Source organism: Diplodia corticola, assembly GCF_001883845.1.
Source record: "Diplodia corticola strain CBS 112549 chromosome Unknown scaffold2, whole genome shotgun sequence".
NCBI classification, from domain to species: Eukaryota; Fungi; Ascomycota; class Dothideomycetes; order Botryosphaeriales; family Botryosphaeriaceae; genus Diplodia; species Diplodia corticola.
The window spans coordinates 676328-696812 of NW_017971481.1; the positions used below are offsets into that span (position 1 = coordinate 676328).

A 20485-nucleotide genomic window follows, 5' to 3' on the forward strand; every position below is an offset into this window, starting at 1 on the left:
AAGTTGCTCTGGAACTCGTTGGAGCGTAATTGTGCCTTGGAATGGTTTCCTGTGCAAAGCTTGTGGAGAGATGACGATACGCTTAAACTCTTCCAGGCTGGTTCCCGCTCTTCCTCATCATCTAGAGCTTAACCGGTAGTGGGCGTTGAAGCACGTGCTGAGCTCCTCGTCCTCTTCACACTTGCAGCTTCAAGCGAGTCGCCTTCTCTCTTCGTTCCCGACACCGATCGAGCTCCCACCTTGGTACGGCGCCATTGGTCGAAGGGGCTGCGCTTGGCTGGCCTTGCCATCGGTGCGAATACGGGCTTCGGCTCCTGATCACCGTTCTGTGTAGGGCCAGATGGATCGGCCTCAACATCGACAGGGCCCTCGGGTAAATCAAAGTTCACATCCCTCTTCGCTGACGCGCGGGTAGTCCGAGATGGCGGGGGCGTAAAGGGTTCGAAGAAGCGTTGCGTATCGGGCGTACTGGTGTTTGCAGCTGTCTTGGCTGTGCTCTCTGAGGCAGGCTCAGGCGTGACTTCCCTCGCCTCAGCAGGGACAGAACGCGGGGCACGAGCCTTGTGGGCATGCTTGCGGGGGGTGGCAAGTAGAACGGAGGCATCGACGTCAGTAGAATCTTCTTCCGCAGCTTTAGCAGCGGCAGTCTCGCGAGCACGCTTCTGCTCCTCGGTCGGGAAGAGAAGACGCGGCTGGATAGAAGAACGGGTCACGCGACGGTGGGCCGTCGAGCTAACAGCGCGCGAACTAGCAGCACGCGAGCGAACAGCGCGGCGAGTAGGGGTGCCGACTAGACCATCAGAGTCTGAACCGCTGTCATCAGAGCTCTCCTTGAACTCGGTGAAAATCTTCTTCCCGCGGCTGCAAATCATTAGCTCCGACTTTCGTAAAGGTAGGCGATATGACTTACAAAACTGAAACAAATCCTTCGCCGTTCCGGGCCCTGCGGTCCATATCTTCATCCTCCTTGGACAGGTGGCGCTTGGCAGCGCGAGGAGAGACGCTCGGACCCGCGAAGGGTGCATCGTTCTCATCGGGCTTCTTGGTGACGAACGGGTTGTCCTCCTCGTCATTCAAGCTTGGAACGCGCTCGCGGAAGTCAGTGTAGATCTCGATCCTCTCGTGCGCACCATCGTCACACTCGTCCATGAAGCTGGGCAGAGTGAAGGTGGTGTGCTTCTTGTTCTTGCGGTTCTTGCGAGGAGAAGGCATGGCGTCATCGATGTTGGCGGGGCGATCATGAAAGAGGATGCGAGCAGTCTGTGCAAACGCAGACAAAGGCCTCGCCTTATCCTTCTTGCTAGGAGTCTTCGAGGGAGTCGGGAGAACGCCAGCCAAAGAATCCCTGGAGCTAGTGACGAATGGGTCCGAATCGGTATCGGAGTTCGGAAGCTGGTCATCGAACATGACTCTGTTGATGGCTTTCTTGGCACTAGGACGCTTCTGAGGCGATGATGAAGGCGAGGCCGGTGGCGAGGCTGCGAAGCCAGAGGTAGGCGCCAGCATGTCGCCGCTTCCGATCGGGGTGAAGGCGCGAGCGGATCGGGGGGCGGGGCGCTTCTTGGAAACCTCCAGGCCTTGCGGCGGCACCTGGCTGATGGCGTGCCTCGAACGCTGGGCAGCGACGCGACTGGAGCGACGGGGCGGCGAGTAGGGCTCCCAGTCGTCATGGCGAGATCCAAGGTAGGGCGCAGGGGGAGTGTGGATGCGCTCCGGCGGCGGAGGCGTGGAAGCCATGATGATGGTCGGATAGCAATGGTGGTGCAGGGGAGTGGGTTGGCGGGCGGGCGGGATCTAGACGAATGCGGCGACGCGCAGCGGGTGCGCGATGGACGTGGTGGGTGAGAACAGAGCAGGCGCTCGGCGGGCGACAGGCAATTGGGCGGGCGCCCGGGGTTCTTGTGCGATCGAGCGGGTGCGCGGGCCAGGGCGAGGTCGAAGGCGATGGTGTTGCGGCAAGGGCGGGCGGTGGTGGTGAAGTGAGGAAGGAGGTGCCAGGGCTGAGGTCGGCGGCTTGTCGCTTGTCGCCGGGACTGCGCGAACAAAGTGGCTGGGCGGTGCGCGTGAGGCTGGACGCGCCAATTTGGGCGCGGTGGGCGCGCCAAGCCCGCGCACGGACGGTCCCCACGCGTACGTGTAAGCGGAAAACAGTCAACAACGCGACAGACAGGCACATCGCCAGCACCGCCCGGCCCAGCCGACGACGAACAGCACACACTGCAGCACGCACAGCCCGCCCCGCGTCACCCGTCTCCACCCCATTGCCCCTGATGGCGTCCCCTTCTGCCGACGACCTGCAGCTCTCCGATCCCGAGATCGATTTCGACTCGCCTGCCCCCGCAAGGCACCCTCCGCGCGCCGAGTCGCGCTACACATCCGACGAGGCTCGCGATGAGGCTCTGCGCCGCGAGCTGGACCAGGTGCGGGGCGTGAACAAGGTCATTGAGGGCGTCATTGAGAGCCTGGAGAAGGCCAAAAGCAACATGCAGGCCAGTTCTCATCCGTATGCTGCCCAATTGCCCGTGTCTGCTAACACTTCCGCCTTGCAGACCGTCGACCACACCGTCAATTCCGCTTCCACGCTCTTGCAGACGTGGACACGGATCCTCTCCGCAACCGAGCACAACCAACGTCTCATTCTCGATCCCAATTGGCAAGGTGCCACCCAAGATCTGGCCGAGATTGAGGCAGACACAATTGCCCAGCGGCAGGCGATTGAGCGCCGTGAGCGCGAGGAGCAGGCACGCCGTGAAGCAGCTGCTCGCAGGGCTGAGGATGATGTGCGCAAGAGGGCCGAGGCCTCCAGCCGGCCGAGCAGCGCAGCGAGCACGAGGGGCCGGAGGGGCGGATTGCGGGGAAGAGGATCGGCCAGTTCCACCAATACTGGTCGGACCACCCCCGGGGGCTATGTCGGTGTTGGTGGGCAGAGGGGTGTAGGCAGAGGGCCCGCCGGCGGAAGGACTGCAAGCGGTATCGGCCGGGGCGGTATGAGAGGAAGAGGACGCGGTTGAGCATGCTCGAGAGCAAGAATCGAGCACGACTTACGGCATGGATTGGCGACATGATACCCAGGGGATTATGCTTCCTCGCAAATAGAACACTTCTTTACACAAGCGGCAATGGCTTTTCGATTCAACGTGACTACTGCCACGAAAACAATGTGTGCGTTGCCCAGTTGGATCAGGCGCTGTGCGGGAAGCCATGGTATTCAAATTTGCTCGCACCTGCGTCATACCCCAGATCGATCTACAAGGTTTCCACCACGATGCCAGATAAGTGTCTGTGCCCCAAACACGCCATGGGCTCGCCGTGTTCTCTGCAGCGTCAAACGTCTACGAGGAATCTTTCGGAACAGGGTTATCGTCTCGGTGGGGCTGGTTGCAAAAGGGCATGCGCGTGCTTTGACTTGGCGGCCGAGGAATCGGAATGCTTGTTGTTGGGCCCTGGTCTGCAGCCTTCTTCCCACAAATTTATTTGTCTTGGACGTCTCGATGAGCTGGAGCATTCGCTTGCTCCGTGTTCGCTCCTTCCCGCCCGCGCCCCGTCCCGCCTCGTTTCCCAACGAACGGACCAAACCCCTGCAAGTGGGTGGTGGCTGCAACGATCCCCGTGCGTTGCGGTCCATGTCATTCCTCAACCACGTCATGATCTTGCTATTCCCAGCATTCCCACTGCCCTTCCGGCCCAACCGCAATTGCTTTGTAGTACATTGGTGTCTATGAATGAGAGTATATATACTGCGTGGGGTTTCAGTGGCATTGTTCAGTCATTTATCCTAAGTTTCTGTCTCCGCCAAAGCCAGTCGTCATAAAAGGCCCGGGGTCATCCCCGCTCGACCCCTACCGCTGCTAGAGAACGATATACATGGGAAAAGTGTCGCCAGGACGCTTCCAGGGAAATAAATGGCCACGCCGATGATGTGTGCTCTTTGGGTCAAAGCTCAAGGCTGAGTGTTATCCCACAGGCTTCCCACCGTCACGCCATCTACCCACGCACCGCCCGTGTCATCCTTCTGCACGGTATACCCGACTTCCTTGCTCTCTCCGGGAAGCAGCCAGAATGCGTTCTCGTCGAAGAACACCACCGCCTCTGCAGGATAATCCAGCCAGACCCAGGCTGCCACACCTGTCTCGGCTGTGACGATGAACGTCCCGCTGCCCGCATCTCCCGAATGGGTGACAGACAAACCTGGATCGACCAGATTGGCCTCAGCCAGAGTGCTCGCGTGCCACCAATTGCGATGCGTGAACGTCTGCGTTGTGTTGGTGTTCGGCAATGACCCTTCAACTGTGACGTCGAGCACGAGCAGCGCGTCAGCAGGATCGATCCCGGAGAGGATGTCGTTCGTGTTAGTGCTGAGGAGGCGAGTGGTGTTTATAGCTCCTATTTCCACAGCCGCCGAAGTCGACGTGCTGATGTTGAGGGGCTCGCCTGCATAATTGATCCAAGTGAAGTTCGCGGTGCCAATGGCTGATGTCCAGAGATCCGAAGTAGCATAGACCTCAAGGTCGCCAGTCGTGATGTTCCAAAATGGCGTAATGATGACATTTTGATAGATGTCTTTGGCGACGTAATGGAGCACCTTCCAGCGCCCATCATACTCAATGCCCGCCCACGTCGGTGCTTGCCAGATATCTTCTAGCTGCCAATACAGAGATCCAAGCTGACGCTCCGGCATGCCACTTCCACGGCGATAGAACATGATCTGGCTTTTGTAAAAGTCTGCCTGGAAAATCTGTGTCGTATGGCACCACGCAGAGAAGTTGGCGATGGAATCTTCCTTGTTGGGGACTGGGTACCATCTCTGTGCTGCTACAGTCATCTCACCCATACCCTTGGTGGTATTCGCGAAGTTGGTGGTGTTCAGTCCGCCAGGTGGGTAATGGTGGTTTCGGAGCTGAATCACAGTTGAGTTAAACCAGAGGTCCTCTTCGTCGATAGCTTGACGCCATGTCTGAAGAGATGGCATTGAATGATAGCCAAACTCATTGGAGAAGCGACCAACAGGATAGGAACTATAATTGAAAGCGAGAGCGGAATTGTAGTTGTAGTAGTCGGTATCTCCGTAGATGCTGCCTTCAGTCGTGTTCTCGTACCTCTCGATCATCGGCCTCGGGGCGCTGTGGTTGAGGTACAGCCAGCCATTGGTGGTAGACGACGGCGCGTAAGAGATGCTTCTACTATTGCCAAACACAACAGGAACGAGCGTGTCGAGGAAGAGCGTCTCGTACTCAGCCAATAAGCGTGGGTAATCCTCAGGAGACGCCTCTTCAGCAGTTGGGAGCTCCAAGTTCTCCAACTCATTGCCACCGGCCCACATGGCCAGGGAAGGGTGGTGATTTACGCGTCGAACCTGGTACGTGAACTCGGCACGCACATTATCGAGGAACTCTTCATTGACCGGATAGAGCGCGTCCCCAAACTCACTCTCTGACCAGAGTAGAATGCCCATTTCATCAGCGAGATCGAACATGAAGTCCGGTGAGTAAGCTCCAGAAGACCATACTCGCAGCATGTTCTGATTGCCCATCACAACGGCCTGGAAGAGCTGTTTAATACGCTCTTCTGTAACGCGGACCCAGAAAGCGTCCGGCGGGATAAAGTTGGAGCCCTTTGCGTAGAATTCATGGCCGTTGACTTCAAAGTGCCAATTGTTTCCCGGAGCAATCCCCTTGGCCAGCTGTTCGTCTGATATTGGTGATTCGTTCAAAACAATGGTTCTGAATCCAGTCCGTTTGTGGACTGTTGCAAGGGAGGAGTTCGTAGCATCACTGACAAAGATGTCAAGACTATAGAGCGTCTGAGCGCCAAGCCCAGCTGGCCACCAAAGCTCGACCCTGTCGGAGGGAATCACGGTAGTTCCAGTGATGACACCATCGCCGGTTGTGATGTTTTGCAAAGCACCGGAGGTTACGGTGGTGTTCTCCGCATCTCGAAGCCTAAAGCTTAGACCGGCGTCGGGCGGAAGTTGACCAAGAAAATCGACGCTTGCATTCAGTACCCATGGCTGGGACTGGTCAGGTGGCAAATTGTTCAGCTGGCCCAATCGGTAAATGTCAACCAATGTGTTTCGTACGTGGATATCGTGCGGGCCAAGTTCGACGACAAAGGCAGGCTGCCATGGACCGGCTGGGGCGAAGGCAGGGCCCTAGAGGAGTCAGCGGACTGGCGTACGACCCGAGGCGAGGGGATTTTTACCCAATCCCAACCAAAGTCGCTTTGCTCCTTTCGGACGAAGTGTCGGTTCGGGAACTCAAAAAGGCCTTGGACGCCAAAGGGCCAAGTCTCTTGCCCCGGCTCAGCGGCTATTTCATCCGCAATTGTCGGGGCGCTTCCAAAATTGATGCTAAGCACTGGGGCCGTTGGGCAATTTTTCACAATGTCGGTGACTTCGAAATAGTACTGACGGAACTGGTTGTTGGTAGCTGCCACGTGCTCTCCACAGAGCTCAATGCTGGTAAAGGTGTCAAGACCATCGAACCGCAGAAAAGTCGACGAGGCACTGGAGTTTCTGTATCGGACATTAGCGCACTCACGGTTCTAGTAATCCATCCTTCACTACGGAAACGACCAGCTCCCGTTCGTGGCGAGAGGGGTCGATTTGTCGCAGCTTCAAGGACGCAAATTACTAGAGATGAAAGAAAAAAAACTAATTTGTTTGAGTCTTGATTGGGGCAAGGACTTGCAACCCAAAAGCGTGGAGGTGCATGGAGGGTGGGCAGATATGATGGAACAGAAATTGTTGGCGTCGATGACGTAACCGACGACTCCACGACTGAGCGACAATGTCGATAACATAAGAGGCTCGAAGCCAGACGTCTTTGGCGGGTGGTATCCATGGCGCCTGGGGGTCTCAATTGCAAGAATTGGCCCATGGCAAGATCCAATGGCTGGCCTGAGGGCAGCGGCGGCCGCGCTGGAGCGTGTGCAGAAGGCCAGCAATGCGCCGACAACGAGAAGAAAGGAAATTGACTGCAGGGGTTTACGAAGCAGCTGAAACCTACAGTAGAGATGTAAGGGGAGGTGACGTGTAAGTCCAGTTGGCCCAAGCAACCCAGCGCAGATTGAAGTCGTTGAGTGCGTAGTACGGGTCCCCGATGACTTGGGCGGCAAACAGATCAAGATGAGCCTGCGACGGCAGCTGGGCAGGGACGGACACGTTCAGCGAGGGGTTGGATAGCGTCCAGCCGGGGCCAGACAGATTGACGACGCGCTGGGCAGCCACCGACACGGCGGCAGCCGTGCTCAGGACGGCCTGCAGATCCCAGCGAGGCATGATGGGCATGATGGACTCGACAAGCGCGGCGGACGGGGCGGCGCTCCACACGAGAGCTGCAGCGGCGGCCAGGACGGCCAGGACGGCCAGGACGGCCGCCAAGAGAGGCTTTATAACCAGGCGCGGCGCGGGACGGCGGCGGCGCATGTTGGGGTGATGCAATGGGGAGTAGCACAATGGCACAGTCGCATCGCAGGAACCAGGCCGGGGCGGCCGGGGGGTGCGCGGGCGGAACGACGGCTGCGACGGGAGGCGGCAATCATGCATGTTTCGGGGCATGACAGACGGGAGGGCAGGGCGGGAGCTACTTAAAATCGCCGGACGCCTCCGCGCCTGCGCGCACAGGCGGGGGCCGGGGCGTGGGAGCGTGGGGCTGGCAACTGGCAACTGGGGAGGAGGAAGGCGCGAGCGTCGCACGTGACGGGGCGACAGCAGCCAGCAGCCAGCAGCCAGCTCCCGGCAGCCGTCCATCTCGGAACCCACCCTTAGACTTCACCGGCGACGACTGCTCTCCGATGTCCCCGTCCGATCCGCACCATGGCCGAGCCCGAGTCCAGCGCTGAGTCGCGCAAGCGCCGCCGCAGCCAGCGCAGCAATCGGCCCTGCGACCCGTGCCGCCGCCGCAAGACCCGCTGCATTGTCGAGTCGGGCTCCGCAGGCGAGTGCACCGTGTGCCTGTACAGACAGACCAAGTGCACCTACGAGGAGTCTCCTCCCGAGCGTCCGCTGCCCCGTCGCCCCTCCAGCACCGCCGCCTCGACCTCGACCGCCGACGCCTCCTCCCGCCATCCGCCCTCCAGCGAGGTCGCCCACCTGTCGCCTGCATCCGGCGACATCCCGAGGTCTGTTCCTAGCTTGCCGCAGCTCCCCACCGTCCGCACCAACGAAGAGCTGCCCTCGGACGTGCTGAGCTCTGGCGAAGCTTCTGCCGCTGCCCTCGAGGCCGCCCGCGAGCGCCAGCGCAATGGCGAGACCGTCACCGACGCCGAGCGCGCCAAAGGGGAGTCGTCACTGGGCCTGCACTCGACGCGTTTTGCCGAGCTGTACGGCTTGGGGAGTGACATGGAGCCAATCCTGATGGTCCGTCCTCCCCATTCCGTGAGACCCCGATTGTTGCTGAATCTGACTGCAGCGGCACCGCCCCTACGACCCGGTCCATCACGAGTTCCGCCTTTCCACCCATGCCATCCGCCGCGTCCTCGAGCGGGACCAAGGCGTAGAGTATCCGCTCTGTTTCCATATCGTGTGTCCATCGGGCCGCCACCCGAGCCACTTGACTGATCCAGTTGCAGGTCAGCGACGAGAAGGCTGCCGGCTATTCCGCCACCCACCAGGAAGTAGATGCCATCGAGGCATGCGTCAAGCCCTTTGGCGAGCGCCTTGTCCGTCTGTTCTGGCGTGTTGTCCAGCCATCCTATCCCATCCTGCACAAACAGGGCTTTATGGATCGGTACTCAAAATCCTACCGCCTCGTCCCCGGCCCCCTCTTGGGCGCCATCTATCTGAATGCAATCAATTGGTGGCACTTTGACCCCTTGCTCTCGACCCACCCTCCGCCAGATTTGTCAGCCATGAGGCGGCTTACCTTGCACGCCATTCAAAATTCCTACCATCGCCCGCGATTGTCTTCAATAGAGTCTATTCTCCTGCTCTTGCAGTGCAAGCCCGAGGACCCCTTAAATCCCGACCATACTTTCGGCTGGGGGCTGGCCTCTCAGGCGCTAGCAATCGGAGAGGCTTGCGGTCTCCACCTGGACGCCTCTCGCTGGGCTATTCCGGACTGGGAGCGCGCACTACGCAAACGCCTCAGCTGGGCCTTATTCATGCAAGACAAATGGACAGCCTGCGCTTATGGTCGCCCTAGCCACATCACTGATGATGAGTGGGGCGTGAAAGATCTTGATCCAGCCGATTTCGCCGACTGTGAGGCAGACCCGGATGATCCAGCCGGAGCCGCCGTTCAAGCTGGTCGAGAGCAGTTCCTGCATATGGTACGGCTATCAAAGATCCTCGATGTTGTCTTGAAAAAATTCTACTCTGTCAAAGGCTGCGTCAATCAAGACACAGTCAACCTGTACACGAAAGCACAGCCCATTATAGAATCGCTGGCCACTTGGTACACGTCCATACCGCGCTCTTTACACATGGACTCTTTGCCTCCACGACAGCTTTGTCCAAATGGTAAGTCTGTTTCCTCTGTGGGTTTTCGTGAAATGGACGACCACTTCCAGAAATACCTCTGCATAACTACAGAAGGTTAGCAAACCGCCAGAAGCCCCCAAGCAACTACACAGACGCCTGTTTCAAGCAGCTGGATTATCTCTACCTTACCTGGTATTACCACGGTATCTGTAGGCTGGATAGTCTGGCCGGGTCCACGCCTCTCCAAACGTCCATCGATGTTTTCCACTTGAGGTCAACCGCCTCCCCAATACTGATTGTTTACAGGACACCTGCACCTTGCATATTTTGGCGTTACGACTCTACTGCTGCGCCGACTCGTTAGGTCGACGGCACTTGCCCCTCTATGCTTGGACATACAAGTGCTGAACGCCATCCGTCAATACGCTTACGACACCGCAATGAAGGCCACTGCTTTGGTTGCCTTGCTTCGTCCGGAGCATTTGGACGCTTTTTGGTATTTTGGTACGCTCAGGGCATCTCATTGCGGACGAGAGTCTTGTCCATGGGCTGACTTGTATAACGTTTAGTTTCGCCCTACCTTTTTTCTGTTATTGGATCCTTTACCACCCTCTTACTAGTGACCTCACTCACACCCTCGGAGCGGGATCACTGGCGTGAGACACTCAATTCGTACATTTGGACTCTCCGTACTATGAGTAAATCCAATGAGCCCATCAGATATGCTGTCAACCGACTCGAAGGAGCAATCTTGCGTGGGCTCGAGCATGCTCTGGTTATCGCCGTGGACGGACCGTCGACTGAGATGGCCGAGACCCCTCAGCAAACCTTCGAGGCGGGCGTCAACGGGTTTGGTTTTGGAGTCGCTGAAATCAATGACTGGGATTACCAAGGCCAAATGCACTTGGGTGCCTTTGATTATTTGAGTAACAATCCACCTGCTGCGCAGATGCAGTAACAAACATTTAGACATCATTTAGCGGACCACTGACGACCAAGGGAATGTTCGCGGGATGAGGAGCTAGGCATGTGGCCTCCAATGAGTTTCCACGTCGTTTGAAGCACATGCGCGGTGCTCTCTTATAACGGCCTCCCCTTCGAGCACCCATTGCGTAGTTCTTTGGTCGCTGCAAGGTGTTTTCGGTGTCTGTCTTTAGCCACGCTTGTTTGGGGCCAGCTATTTACGAACGTTCCAAAAGGCGCAAGGAAACACATGTCAACTTTATGGCACCATCTTCTACAAAGATACCCAGCTCTTTAGTTTCTTGTCTCGCACTCTCTAATGTACCATTTGTTTCATCGTTCGACTTTGCATGCAGTTCACCAGTTTCGGACGGAGAGCGCTTCGGGAGGCGATAGCTTATCGACCTGCCGCCGACAAACACTTCCAGGACGTTGGCTTGTACAGCGACAACGACGGATCCGTCGATCTTGATGTTGTTGTGGCGAGCGATCTCAGGACCGTCGACTTCTCTGGGGAGGTACTGCTTGTACTGGTCGGCCCAGAAGTCATCAAGGGGTGGATCGTCGGACAGCAAAACGACGTCGAACCGATCTGGCGCCGTCGGGTCAAAACGCAAACGGTGCCCCTTCATGTCCTCGTCGGCCCGAAGCAGAAGTCCAAAGGAGGCGGCGTCGTGGGCGGAGATGTTGAACTGGAAAAGATAGTCGATCGGGTCGGTTCCGTGGCGGACCGGCAGGAAGTGTGCCGACATTTGGCCCTCAGAGGCGAGTTCCAGCACCGGCGGCAACCCGCCGGCGTCGCCGGCGTCCAGCGCGGCAGCCTTCTCGAAGGCGGCTTCGAGAGCCTCGCGGCTCGGCTCGAGCCTGAGGGTGCCGTCGTCGTTGGCGGACACCTCCCGGGGCGTGCCCATGTCGCCCCCCCACAGCCACTTGCCGTCGCCGTGGTAGCGATCGGCGACCCAGCCGAAGTAGATGCGCTTGGACGGATCGCCGGCCTTGGGACACGACTTGGCGGCGTACCAGCGCCGGGCGTCGAGCCTGCCGCCCGAGGCGGCCCGGGGCGTCCGGAACGGACCGCGGGGAGACGGGCCGACCTTGTACACGGTGCCGGCGTTGGGCGACGAGAAGCGCGAGTAGACCAGGTACCAGTTGCCGTTGGGCAGGGAGAAGAGCTCCGGACATTCAGGGCAGAAGAGGTCGTTGGGGGCGTAGAGGGGCTGGGGCTCGGCGGTCCAGTGGTCGAGCGAGGGGTCCGCGGACGTGAGGAGGGCGATGCAGCCGCGCGTCCAGTAGGGCCCGGCGGCGAGGCGGGTGGCGACGAGCATCCAGTAGCGGTTCTCGGCGGGGTTGAAGAAGACGTACGGGTCCCGGAAGTCGATGTCTTCGAACAGAGGGCGGCCCTCGTGCGCGGGGGGCGAGGCGATGGTGATGGGGGCGAGGGGCTGGGCGAAGGCGGAGCCGTGCTTGTCCGGGGAGGTGGCGTGGAGGATGACCTGCTTGCCGCCGGCGGAGAGGTTGTAGCCGGTGTAGAAGATGTGCATGTTGCCGTCGGGCGCCTGGACGGCGGAGCCGGTCCAGGCGCCGTCGGCGTCGGGGGCATCAGGCGTCTTGCCGGGGCGGAGGGCCGGGGCGTCGTCACGGGCCCAATGCAGCAGGTCCTTGGAGCGGAGGTGGTGCCATGAGGAGCGGAGCCGGGGAGGGTGGTGGATGGTGTTGTGAGGGGTGGCTAGGTGGAAGAGGTGGTAGGTGTCGTCGACCAGCACGGGGATGGCATCGGCGGCGGCCTGGGTGTCGGAGGGCCTGCTGTAGCGAGAGGCTTGCTGCTCGGCGAGTGCAATGAGAGAAGGCATGGCTCGCGTGCTCGCTTGCTCTGGAGAGAAGAAGAGGCTTCCCGGCGGAGAGTTGGCCAGCTGCCGGCTGCATCGCGCAGTAGGTGGTTTTGGGCGTTAGTGATATAAGCCGCGCGAGTCAAGGCCACGGTCAGGGCGTGTGTCGCGGCTCGGCAGTTGCATGGCTGGCGGCCGGCCGGCCGTGGGCGGGTACCTGCCAGTTTGCCCCCGCTCCAGCACCAGCCAGCCGGCCGACGGCAAGAGCGGGCAGGAGCGGGCTCGACCTGTTGCGGAGCGCCTGAGCCGCAACTGCCACGAGCACTAGTGAGCCCCTAGCACCGCGCCGCCGACTCCTCCAGCTTTCCCCAGAGACGCCGGCGGTTTCGATATAACCAGAACAGCCCCGAACAGCCCTTGGGCCCCATTATTGACCTCGTCCGCCCTCGACGCTCCTCGTTTCGCTGCTGCTTTCCCCGGCGCCGGCTGCTGCACCGCCTTCCCCCTTGCTCGCGTCGTCCGCTGCGGTGCAACCGCATTTCCAGCGCCATGGGCCGTCGCGTCGAACACCCCTACGCGTGGCTTTTCAGTGCCTTCGCCGCTTTGGGGGCTTGCCTGTACGGCTACGACGGTAAGTCTGTGTTCCGCGGAGATAGGCAGTCTCCAATGGCAGGGACTCGTGTCAGAGCTCACGCCGGCACCCTCTAGGCGTGTACTTCACGGGCGTCAGCGAAATGGGCGTCTTCCTCGAGCACTTCGGCACGCCCAAGGCCGACGGCAGCGGCGATTACGAGATCAAACCGGCGGAACTGGCGGTCATGACCTCGATGATCAACGTGGGCGAGCTGGTGGGATCGCTGACGGCCGCCCCGTTGAACGACTTTCTTGGCCGCAAGGGCGTCTTCCTCGTCGGCGCCGTGACCGTCATCGTCGGCGTTATCCTGCAGCTGTCGACCGATCACAGTCACGCATACATCATCGGCGGCCGCATCATCCTGGGCTACGGCGTCGGCGCCTTCTCGTCGACGAGCCCGCTGTACATTGGGGTGAGTATCGTCCCGTTTCGTTCCTCATGGCAGCAGTTGAGGGCGGCGTCGCACGCACCAATCAACCCCCACGACAACGCGCGGCGCGACCCTTCGGGATAGGGGTCCGCCCGGTGGCCATAGCTTCCGGCGCCAATTGCCGATAAGCCTATACATCCTAAAGGTGGAGAACAGGCGGTAGTGGCTTGTCCAATGGCTCGTGCTGCGGTGGGGCACGCAACGAACGGAGCACACTACCGCCTCCGGGTACCTCCTCGGCGGGCTTGGGCCTGACGTCTGCTACACTGATGGATATCAGAGAGCATAGCTGATGGACGTTACCAACAGGAAGTAGCGCCCACGCACATCCGCGGCCCGCTGCTCATGTGCTGGCAGCTCACGCTGTCTGTCTCGCAGATCGTGGCCGCCGCCATCAACCGCGGCACCGAGTCTCTGACCACCACAGCCGCCTACCGCATCCCCATGGCTGTGCAGCTCATCTTCCCGCTGCTCGTCCTGACCTTCTTGTGGTGGGTGCCCGAGTCCCCGCGCTGGTTGCTGCGCAAAGGCAAGGGCGAAAAGTGCGACGACGCCCTACACCTCATCCACCGCGAGGACAAGGCTTACTCATCGCACGCCGACATGCTCGCCCTGCAGAAGGACCTCGACGACGAGGCCGCCCTGGCCAAGAACTCATCGTGGCTCGATCTCGTGCGCGATCCCATTGAGCGCCGCAAGGTCCTCTATTCGGCCGGCGCCCTGATTGCCCAGCAGATCAACGGCATCCAATGGTTCTACTATTTCGGCACCAACTTCTCCCAAGCCATTGGCCTTGACGATCCCTTTCTCATGACTTTGATCGTCTTCATCATTCAGGTTGTCGTTGTGTTCGCCGCCGTCCTGTGCGCCAACAAGCTCCCCCGCAGGCCTCTTCTTCTTATAACCACCGGCATCATGGCCGTCTCCATCTTTATCGTCGGCTGTCTGGGCATCCCTGGCGGCGATGTGTCCGAAACCTTTGGCAAGGTCATCATCAGTTTCGTCATCATTGAGATTACCGCTTTCAACTTTGCCTGGGGACCGCTCGGTTGGACCATCGTAAGACTCCAATCTCCCTTTCCGTTTCCTCTGGCCTCGCCCGGCGCTAACCTGTGACCTTTTCTCCTCGTCTACCAGGCGTCCGAAATGGCCGTCGGCCGCAACCGCAACAAGATCTACGCCATCGCCGTCGCCTGCTTCTGGGTCACCGTTTGGGTCATCGTCTTCACCCTGCCGTACCTGTACTACAAGGCTCATTTGGGCCCCAAGACCGGCTTCGTCTACACCGGCCTCTGTTTTGTGTCGCTGGCGTACGTGTGGTTCTGCGTCGGCGAGGTCACCGGCCGGACGATGGAGGAAATCAACGACTTCTTCATGAAGGTATGCGTTTTTTTTTTATCTCTTCATTTCACTTTCGACTATTATCCGCATTTCATTGGCTAATGTTCGGGTTTCTTCTTCCTCTCTCGTTGCAGGGCATTCCCGCGCGCGAATGGGCTCAACAGCCACGCAAGCCGCACCCAGAAGACGGATCCGACACTTATGAAGTTACGAACGAGAGGATGAAGAACGCTGAGCACACTTGACGAGAAGGGCACACGACTTCCTTGTTAGATAAGGATTATTCATTCCTTCCTCCAATGGCAAACAGAGGAGGGACAAAGACTGAACATATACATCTCTTAGCTGGACTGTATCTAGGGGGAAAGAGACGATTTTGAGTCTGAGCGCTGCGACAATTTGCTTTGGTACCAATAATTGGTTTTTTAGCTAATATACCCCTCTCGCCTCAACCCACACACTGTGTGCGAAAAAAGCAAAATACATACATGCATACAGTACGAACAGAAAGACAGTGAACGCATGTAAAAAGCAAAAAAAAAAAAAAAACATGCACAACTTGCATTGGGCTTGCAACAATGCCGGCCTCTGCTTGGAACATCAGGATCAGCATTATCTCCGGTTTGTCTTCAATATGGCCATTGCCGAAAAGATGCAGGCGATCATGCCATTGGGGCCACTAGCCTCTCGTATCGAAGCTGTGGCGAGCGGTGGCGTGCAGACCCCGCTAATATGGTGCATATCACAAACAGCTATGTATGGGTCGTGGTTACAGTCCTCGGGCTGGGCTTGATTGACATGATGTGATGTTAGGCGCTTGACGGTTCCGACTCGGCAACGATCTGCGGACGAATCATGAGACCATGCGGCCATCGAGTTGCCGGCGCGGGAGGGGGTCAACAAACACCGAGGTTGCCGATGAGCACTTCAGGTGCCGAGGCACAGGGCCGACGTTGCTTGGCCTGGGCGACGCATCATGATAAGGATCGCTAAGAGGCGTGTCTTGTCGAACGATGCAAAAGACATTGGCAGAGGTTCGTGCTGGGAAAGCCAATGGCGTGGGACATGTGGCAGCTTATACAGATGAGAAAATGAACAATAATGTAGACTACAGAACGCCGTGGCCTTCAAACAACAAACGCCCGTTTCGGTATCGTGCTAACCAAGGCACCCGTTATCCAAGAGAAACCCCGTTCAGTAGCCGCTCAGATCCCCCCATATTGACCAATAGTTCGTTACTTTACGAAGCCGACGCCGCTTTGAGAGCGAATGCGAACAGGCTGTCCATCTGCACCCACTGCCGGCCGTTACGGTCCAGATATGACTTGACGACATCCCCCCACGTTTCAAATCTCTCTCTGTTGACCTCTGCCAAGATGGTGACCTTCTCCTCCATCTCACCGTCGACGCCTTTGCCCATACCGCGGTCCTTCGATATCGCCACCTTCGCCTTGTCGACGTCGAACAAGCTCTGAAGGTACAGCAGCTGGTTGTACATGGCCTTGTCACCATACTCGTAACCCATACGACCAGCACAGCCAAGACCACGGCCCTGCGGCCCCAGGCAGCGGTGGCCGTACACGCTCATTTGGCGCGTGCGCGCACCGCATGCAGCGTCGTCGCAGACAAGCCAGCCGGCGTAGTAGCGGGCTGTGTGTTGGCGGATTTGCGCCTCGAGTTGTGAAGACACGGAAAGCGTCGAGATTTGACGGCCGCAAGACGTGTTGGTGCAGACCAGACCTTGATGTGAGACCGTCTCAGGCGTCTTTGCAAGCCCGCGGAACGTCGAATGGTGCTTGCAGGACGGGCAGCGAAGGGCAAGAGGCAGCGAGTCCCTGAAGCGCACCTCGTCTGGTATTTGCGTTTCCAGAGGGTGGATCTCGACATCCTGCGAGTTGGCAGATGCAGTGCTGACCCGGTACTTGGACGTGTCAAGGCCTAGGCACTCCGCAAGACGCGTTACGTTGGTGCCTGCGATGGGGGCACAGAGACGCTCAACAGGGGGCAGGATTTGCTTGTGGAGATAGTAGTCAATGTCTGCGTGCGTTAGTCTTAGTGTTTTGTAGGGTAAATGACGATGTTGGCTTACCGGGCTTAAGGCCAGAATCAGCCCTCAGGACATCATCAAGGGTGTAGGCGTTCTTTGCAGCAGTCTCAGCCGATCCACCGCTCTCGCCAGTAATGACAAAGGACATGACATCCTTGGCTTTGACGTGTTTGCCCTTTGCCATAAGGCGGAGCGCGACCTGGACAGAGGGCATACTGTTGGCGTTGGGGTATTCCTTGGGGTCTTTCCCGAGTTGGGTAAAGATGGTGTATTTCTGAGCGGGAATCTTGAAGTCGCGCATCTTCCCCGCCAGCTCCCGAAGGTACTCATGGATCTTCTCGACGACGGTTTCCGGATCTTCCCCGGAAAGCAAGAAGTTGAGAAGCTTCGAGGACGTCTCTTTTGACAAAGCACAGTACTCTCTGCGCCTCATGTCAAGACCCTTGACCTCGAGCTTCTCCGTCCACTTGCCATCTACTTCGATCATGTTGATAGCAGCATACTTCTTTTTGGCGTGAAGCAGCAGACGACGGAAAACATTGTCAATGTCGATCTCAAGAAGCTTGTAGCTGTCGTTGACGTCCCGCTTGAACTCGTTTCCGACCTTGAACGCGTCTTGCATATTGTCCATGTTGGTGTTGATCATGACGGAGTCGGTATCACCATAGATGACGCGAAGCATCTTGCTCTCAGCCAGATCCTTGGTCCTGCGCAGAATCTCACGACCCTTGTAGGTCGTAAGCATAGCAAGAGGACGGGCATAGAACCGCGACTTGGTGTATCCAAGACACCCGTACATGGAGTTAGCAGTGAGCTTCAAAGCCATCTGCTTGATGTCCCAGGTCGCGAGTTCGTCTCGAGACGCCGTGGGAGCCTTCATCAGCTTCTTGACCTCCCTTCTCCGATTTACAAGCGTGGCAATGAGCCTTGGAAGGATGCCTTGACTTTGCGATGCGTCTGGGACCTCAGGAACCTTCTCGTCGTCCTCGCTGAGATCGGACCGTTCCACAGTGGTGAAACAGATGTTGAACTCCTGGATGATGCTGGGGTACAGAGAGTTGAAGTCCATGACAAGAATGAAGCGGTCGTAGAGACCCTTCTCGGGCTCGAAGACGAGACCGCCCTTGTACTTATCCTTCTTCTTGGCATCAGCTCCCTCCTCTCCTTCCGCGGGCTCCTCGCTCAGCTTCTTGTTGCCTTTGCCGAAGACCTTGTCAGGGCAGATGTACTTGTTGCGGTAGAATTCGTGGAGTAGAATGTACTCGTTTCGCTCGGCTCTAGTACCGCCAAGGGTGCGTCCCCAAGAGTTGCCCGCAAGATTGGTGAGGACCTTGGTCAAAGGAAGCATTTGAACCTTTAATGCAATGGCTGCGATGAAGAAGGTGTCGGCTTCGCAGTGCTTGAGGTAGTTCATCAGGCCCTCGGGCTTGGTTGCCCAGGTCTTCAGTGCCGTCTCGCTGTCTATGTCCTGGCGGGACTTGCCTTCCCCGAGGACCAGCTCGCACATCTCGTTCAAGCTCCAAGACTGACACTTGGTCATCAATGACTTGCCGAGATCATTTGCCAGATCGCAGAGGAGGCGACCAGCGGCAATCTGCCTCTCAGCAAAGAAACTGCCACTGCCCCGGCCAAGGTTCTTGGGCCAGTCGCTTCTCCTCAGGCGGCCGATCCTGTGCCAGCCGGGAGTCTTCTTCTCACGCAAGCGGTTGAGAAGAACACTGTAATCGACATCCTCCAGACGGTGGCCCATGATAACGTCGGGGTCCATTTTGCCAAGGATTGCCATAAACATGCTGAGAAGACCTTGCTCATTCCTTTCCATTTTGATGGTGCCGGCATGTTTCTCAGCCTCGTACTTGAACCCAGTGGGGTAGGAGTCGCCGTTGGGACGCATGACGGTGAACGTCTTGCAGGGAAGCTTTTCGGCTGGGGTAGTGTCCGTCAATGCAACGTTCTCGTAGACTCTGGCGCTGGCCATGAGGATTTCCTGTTTGTTGTCCTTGACATTGAAAGTGGTCCTCAGCGCAATGCTCATCAGCGTAAGCGGAGGGGCTTCGAGGTTGTCCGTGTCTCCCAGGGTACTGATGCCATTCGGCTTCTCGACTTGGAACTCAAGCTTACACCATGAGGCGTTGTTGACTGCGTTGAAGTTGGCGCCCTCAATCTTCAGCCAGCATGGGCCCATGATGTTCTTCCATAGCACAAACTGCTCGAAAATAGACGTGTTGGTCCCGAACACGTGAGAGAAAGTCTCTCCCTTGTAGTCCGTCGGAATCGGCGACTTGGTGTAGGGATAAAGAAGTTTGAGGTATTCTGCCTCCTTCGGAATGCCTGGAAGCTCGAAAGCATATTTTCGAGTACATGGCTTAATCTTGTGCATGTTCACTTGGAATCTAGACATCAGTCCGTCCACCTCCTGGTAGACGTCGCCCATGCCCACCTCTTCGTCCGTATCCCGGCCTCGCTTCTGGCGGTATTCGCGGGGTAGAAAGTACAGTTTGCGTAGGATGTTGTCGATCTTTGCAAATGCACTGACAAAATTCCCGGTGGATTTGTCCTTGACCTTTCCAAAAAGGAAAAGATTACCGTTGATCTCGGTGTAGTCAAGCCAGAAGAACCTTAGACTACCATCGTCTTCAAGAGCGTTTTCAGACTTGAGTTTTCCCGCGGTGTATGAATTTTCAACGGCAGGGCTGCTCTGAATGTTCTGATTTTGGAGTATATCGTTCCAAGCAGCGGGGTTAATTGCAGTATCTTGCGATGGCCGTGGTGGTGATGAGCCAGCCGGTGTGGGATATGAGTCCTGCTTCTTGATCTTCGGCGCAGGCCTGCTGCCGGCCATGTTGACACCTGCGGTACGAATGCCAGCATGGCGAACAGCCTGCTCGACCTCCATGAGATCATCGTCCTCATCCTCTGCCTTTACGTTGACCATGGAGAACTTCCGCTCGACAGCCTTTGTCACCGGAGAAGAGGGAAGCGGTGGGTCGCTCATCATCGCGTCATCTTCTGCAGGAGGAATGTAGTTGTCTTCGTCTAAGGCACTAGCAGCGGGCGGGGTATCGGCCATGACACTGTAATCTTCCGTCTGGGGTTCGCGGGGCTGGGGCCTGCGTTCTTCGATAGGCGGAGAGAGGACGCGAGTCTTTCGTCGGGTTTCAGACTTGACAGTCTTCAAACGAGGACGGGTGGGTACGTTGGTATCGACTTCGCCCAAAAGATCTGCCATGAAAGCGTCGTCCTCGGCTGTCTTCACGGGCTAAGGCGCAGTCAGTGTGCTGCCAGTATCGGCGGTGTAGTACGGAGTCCACCTTGGGTTTAGGAGCAGTGGTAGCAGCGTGTGCGCTGAAGTACTTGTTGATCCCATTCTTGGCCTTCTCTTGTCTCTCGCGGTCCTCCTCCCGCTTTCTCTTAGCTATAGATGGCGTCAGCACACTGCTGCGAGTGGACGAACGCGCACAATGGAGATTCTCATACCGGCTTTGCCTCTCAGCGGCCGTTCTTCCTCGCTCTCACTGTCGTATTGGGGTAGGCGCTCGGTGTCCCAATCTTCTCTGCCGTCGTCGGCATAACCCTCGCCATTGTCGTCGACGACAAAGTCGTCCTGATCGAGACGGCTGCGAACGACCTTCTTGTAGCCCTCCTCGTCGACTTCCTCATATAACTGCTTTTCCTCCTCGACCTGGTAGCTGTCAAGGCGAGTCTTGCCTGCGGCTCTCAGAGCACGCAGCTCGGCCAAGGCTCCGGCTCCTCTCTTGGCCATGTTCGAAGGGAGGGGCGGTGATTTGGGAATTATGAGCTACTCCGAGACGAGAGCATAGGTGAG

General features: G+C 57.9%; 7 protein-coding genes across 7 annotated transcripts; 3 read left to right on the forward strand and 4 right to left on the reverse strand.

The window, feature by feature from the left end:
* Nucleotides 1-128: 128 nt before the first annotated feature.
* On the reverse strand, nt 129-1737 carry BKCO1_2000223 (uncharacterized protein; the record flags this gene model as incomplete). Its single annotated transcript, XM_020272423.1, has 2 exons — nt 129-861; nt 911-1737. The coding sequence occupies 2 exons, from the start codon at nt 1735-1737 to the stop codon at nt 129-131; spliced, it is 1560 nt and encodes a 519-aa protein (XP_020134870.1).
* A 533-nt stretch (nt 1738-2270) lies between these two features.
* BKCO1_2000224 (dash complex subunit duo1) lies at nt 2271-3011 on the forward strand (the record flags this gene model as incomplete). The annotated part of the gene is made up of 1 exon (XM_020272424.1): nt 2271-3011. The coding sequence occupies one exon, from the start codon at nt 2271-2273 to the stop codon at nt 3009-3011; it is 741 nt and encodes a 246-aa protein (XP_020134873.1).
* Nucleotides 3012-3940: 929 nt separating this feature from the next.
* BKCO1_2000225 (glycoside hydrolase family 2 protein) lies at nt 3941-7423 on the reverse strand (the record flags this gene model as incomplete). The annotated part of the gene is made up of 3 exons (XM_020272425.1): nt 3941-6148; nt 6199-6511; nt 7005-7423. 3 exons carry the CDS (start codon nt 7421-7423, stop codon nt 3941-3943), a joined length of 2940 nt encoding a protein of 979 aa, XP_020134872.1.
* A 390-nt stretch (nt 7424-7813) lies between these two features.
* Nucleotides 7814-10376, forward strand: BKCO1_2000226 (nitrogen regulatory protein otam; the record flags this gene model as incomplete). The annotated part of the gene is made up of 5 exons (XM_020272426.1): nt 7814-8356; nt 8409-8519; nt 8569-9457; nt 9725-9922; nt 9988-10376. The coding sequence occupies 5 exons, from the start codon at nt 7814-7816 to the stop codon at nt 10374-10376; spliced, it is 2130 nt and encodes a 709-aa protein (XP_020134875.1).
* Nucleotides 10377-10599: 223 nt separating this feature from the next.
* Nucleotides 10600-12231, reverse strand: BKCO1_2000227 (beta-galactosidase; the record flags this gene model as incomplete). Its single annotated transcript, XM_020272427.1, has 1 exon — nt 10600-12231. One exon carries the CDS (start codon nt 12229-12231, stop codon nt 10600-10602), a length of 1632 nt encoding a protein of 543 aa, XP_020134874.1.
* A 525-nt stretch (nt 12232-12756) lies between these two features.
* Nucleotides 12757-14857, forward strand: BKCO1_2000228 (sugar transporter protein; the record flags this gene model as incomplete). Its single annotated transcript, XM_020272428.1, has 5 exons — nt 12757-12838; nt 12916-13253; nt 13581-14330; nt 14409-14651; nt 14747-14857. The coding sequence occupies 5 exons, from the start codon at nt 12757-12759 to the stop codon at nt 14855-14857; spliced, it is 1524 nt and encodes a 507-aa protein (XP_020134867.1).
* Nucleotides 14858-15852: 995 nt separating this feature from the next.
* On the reverse strand, nt 15853-20422 carry BKCO1_2000229 (dna polymerase alpha catalytic subunit; the record flags this gene model as incomplete). Its single annotated transcript, XM_020272429.1, has 4 exons — nt 15853-16649; nt 16702-19918; nt 19971-20074; nt 20137-20422. The coding sequence occupies 4 exons, from the start codon at nt 20420-20422 to the stop codon at nt 15853-15855; spliced, it is 4404 nt and encodes a 1467-aa protein (XP_020134866.1).
* Nucleotides 20423-20485: the final 63 nt, after the last annotated feature.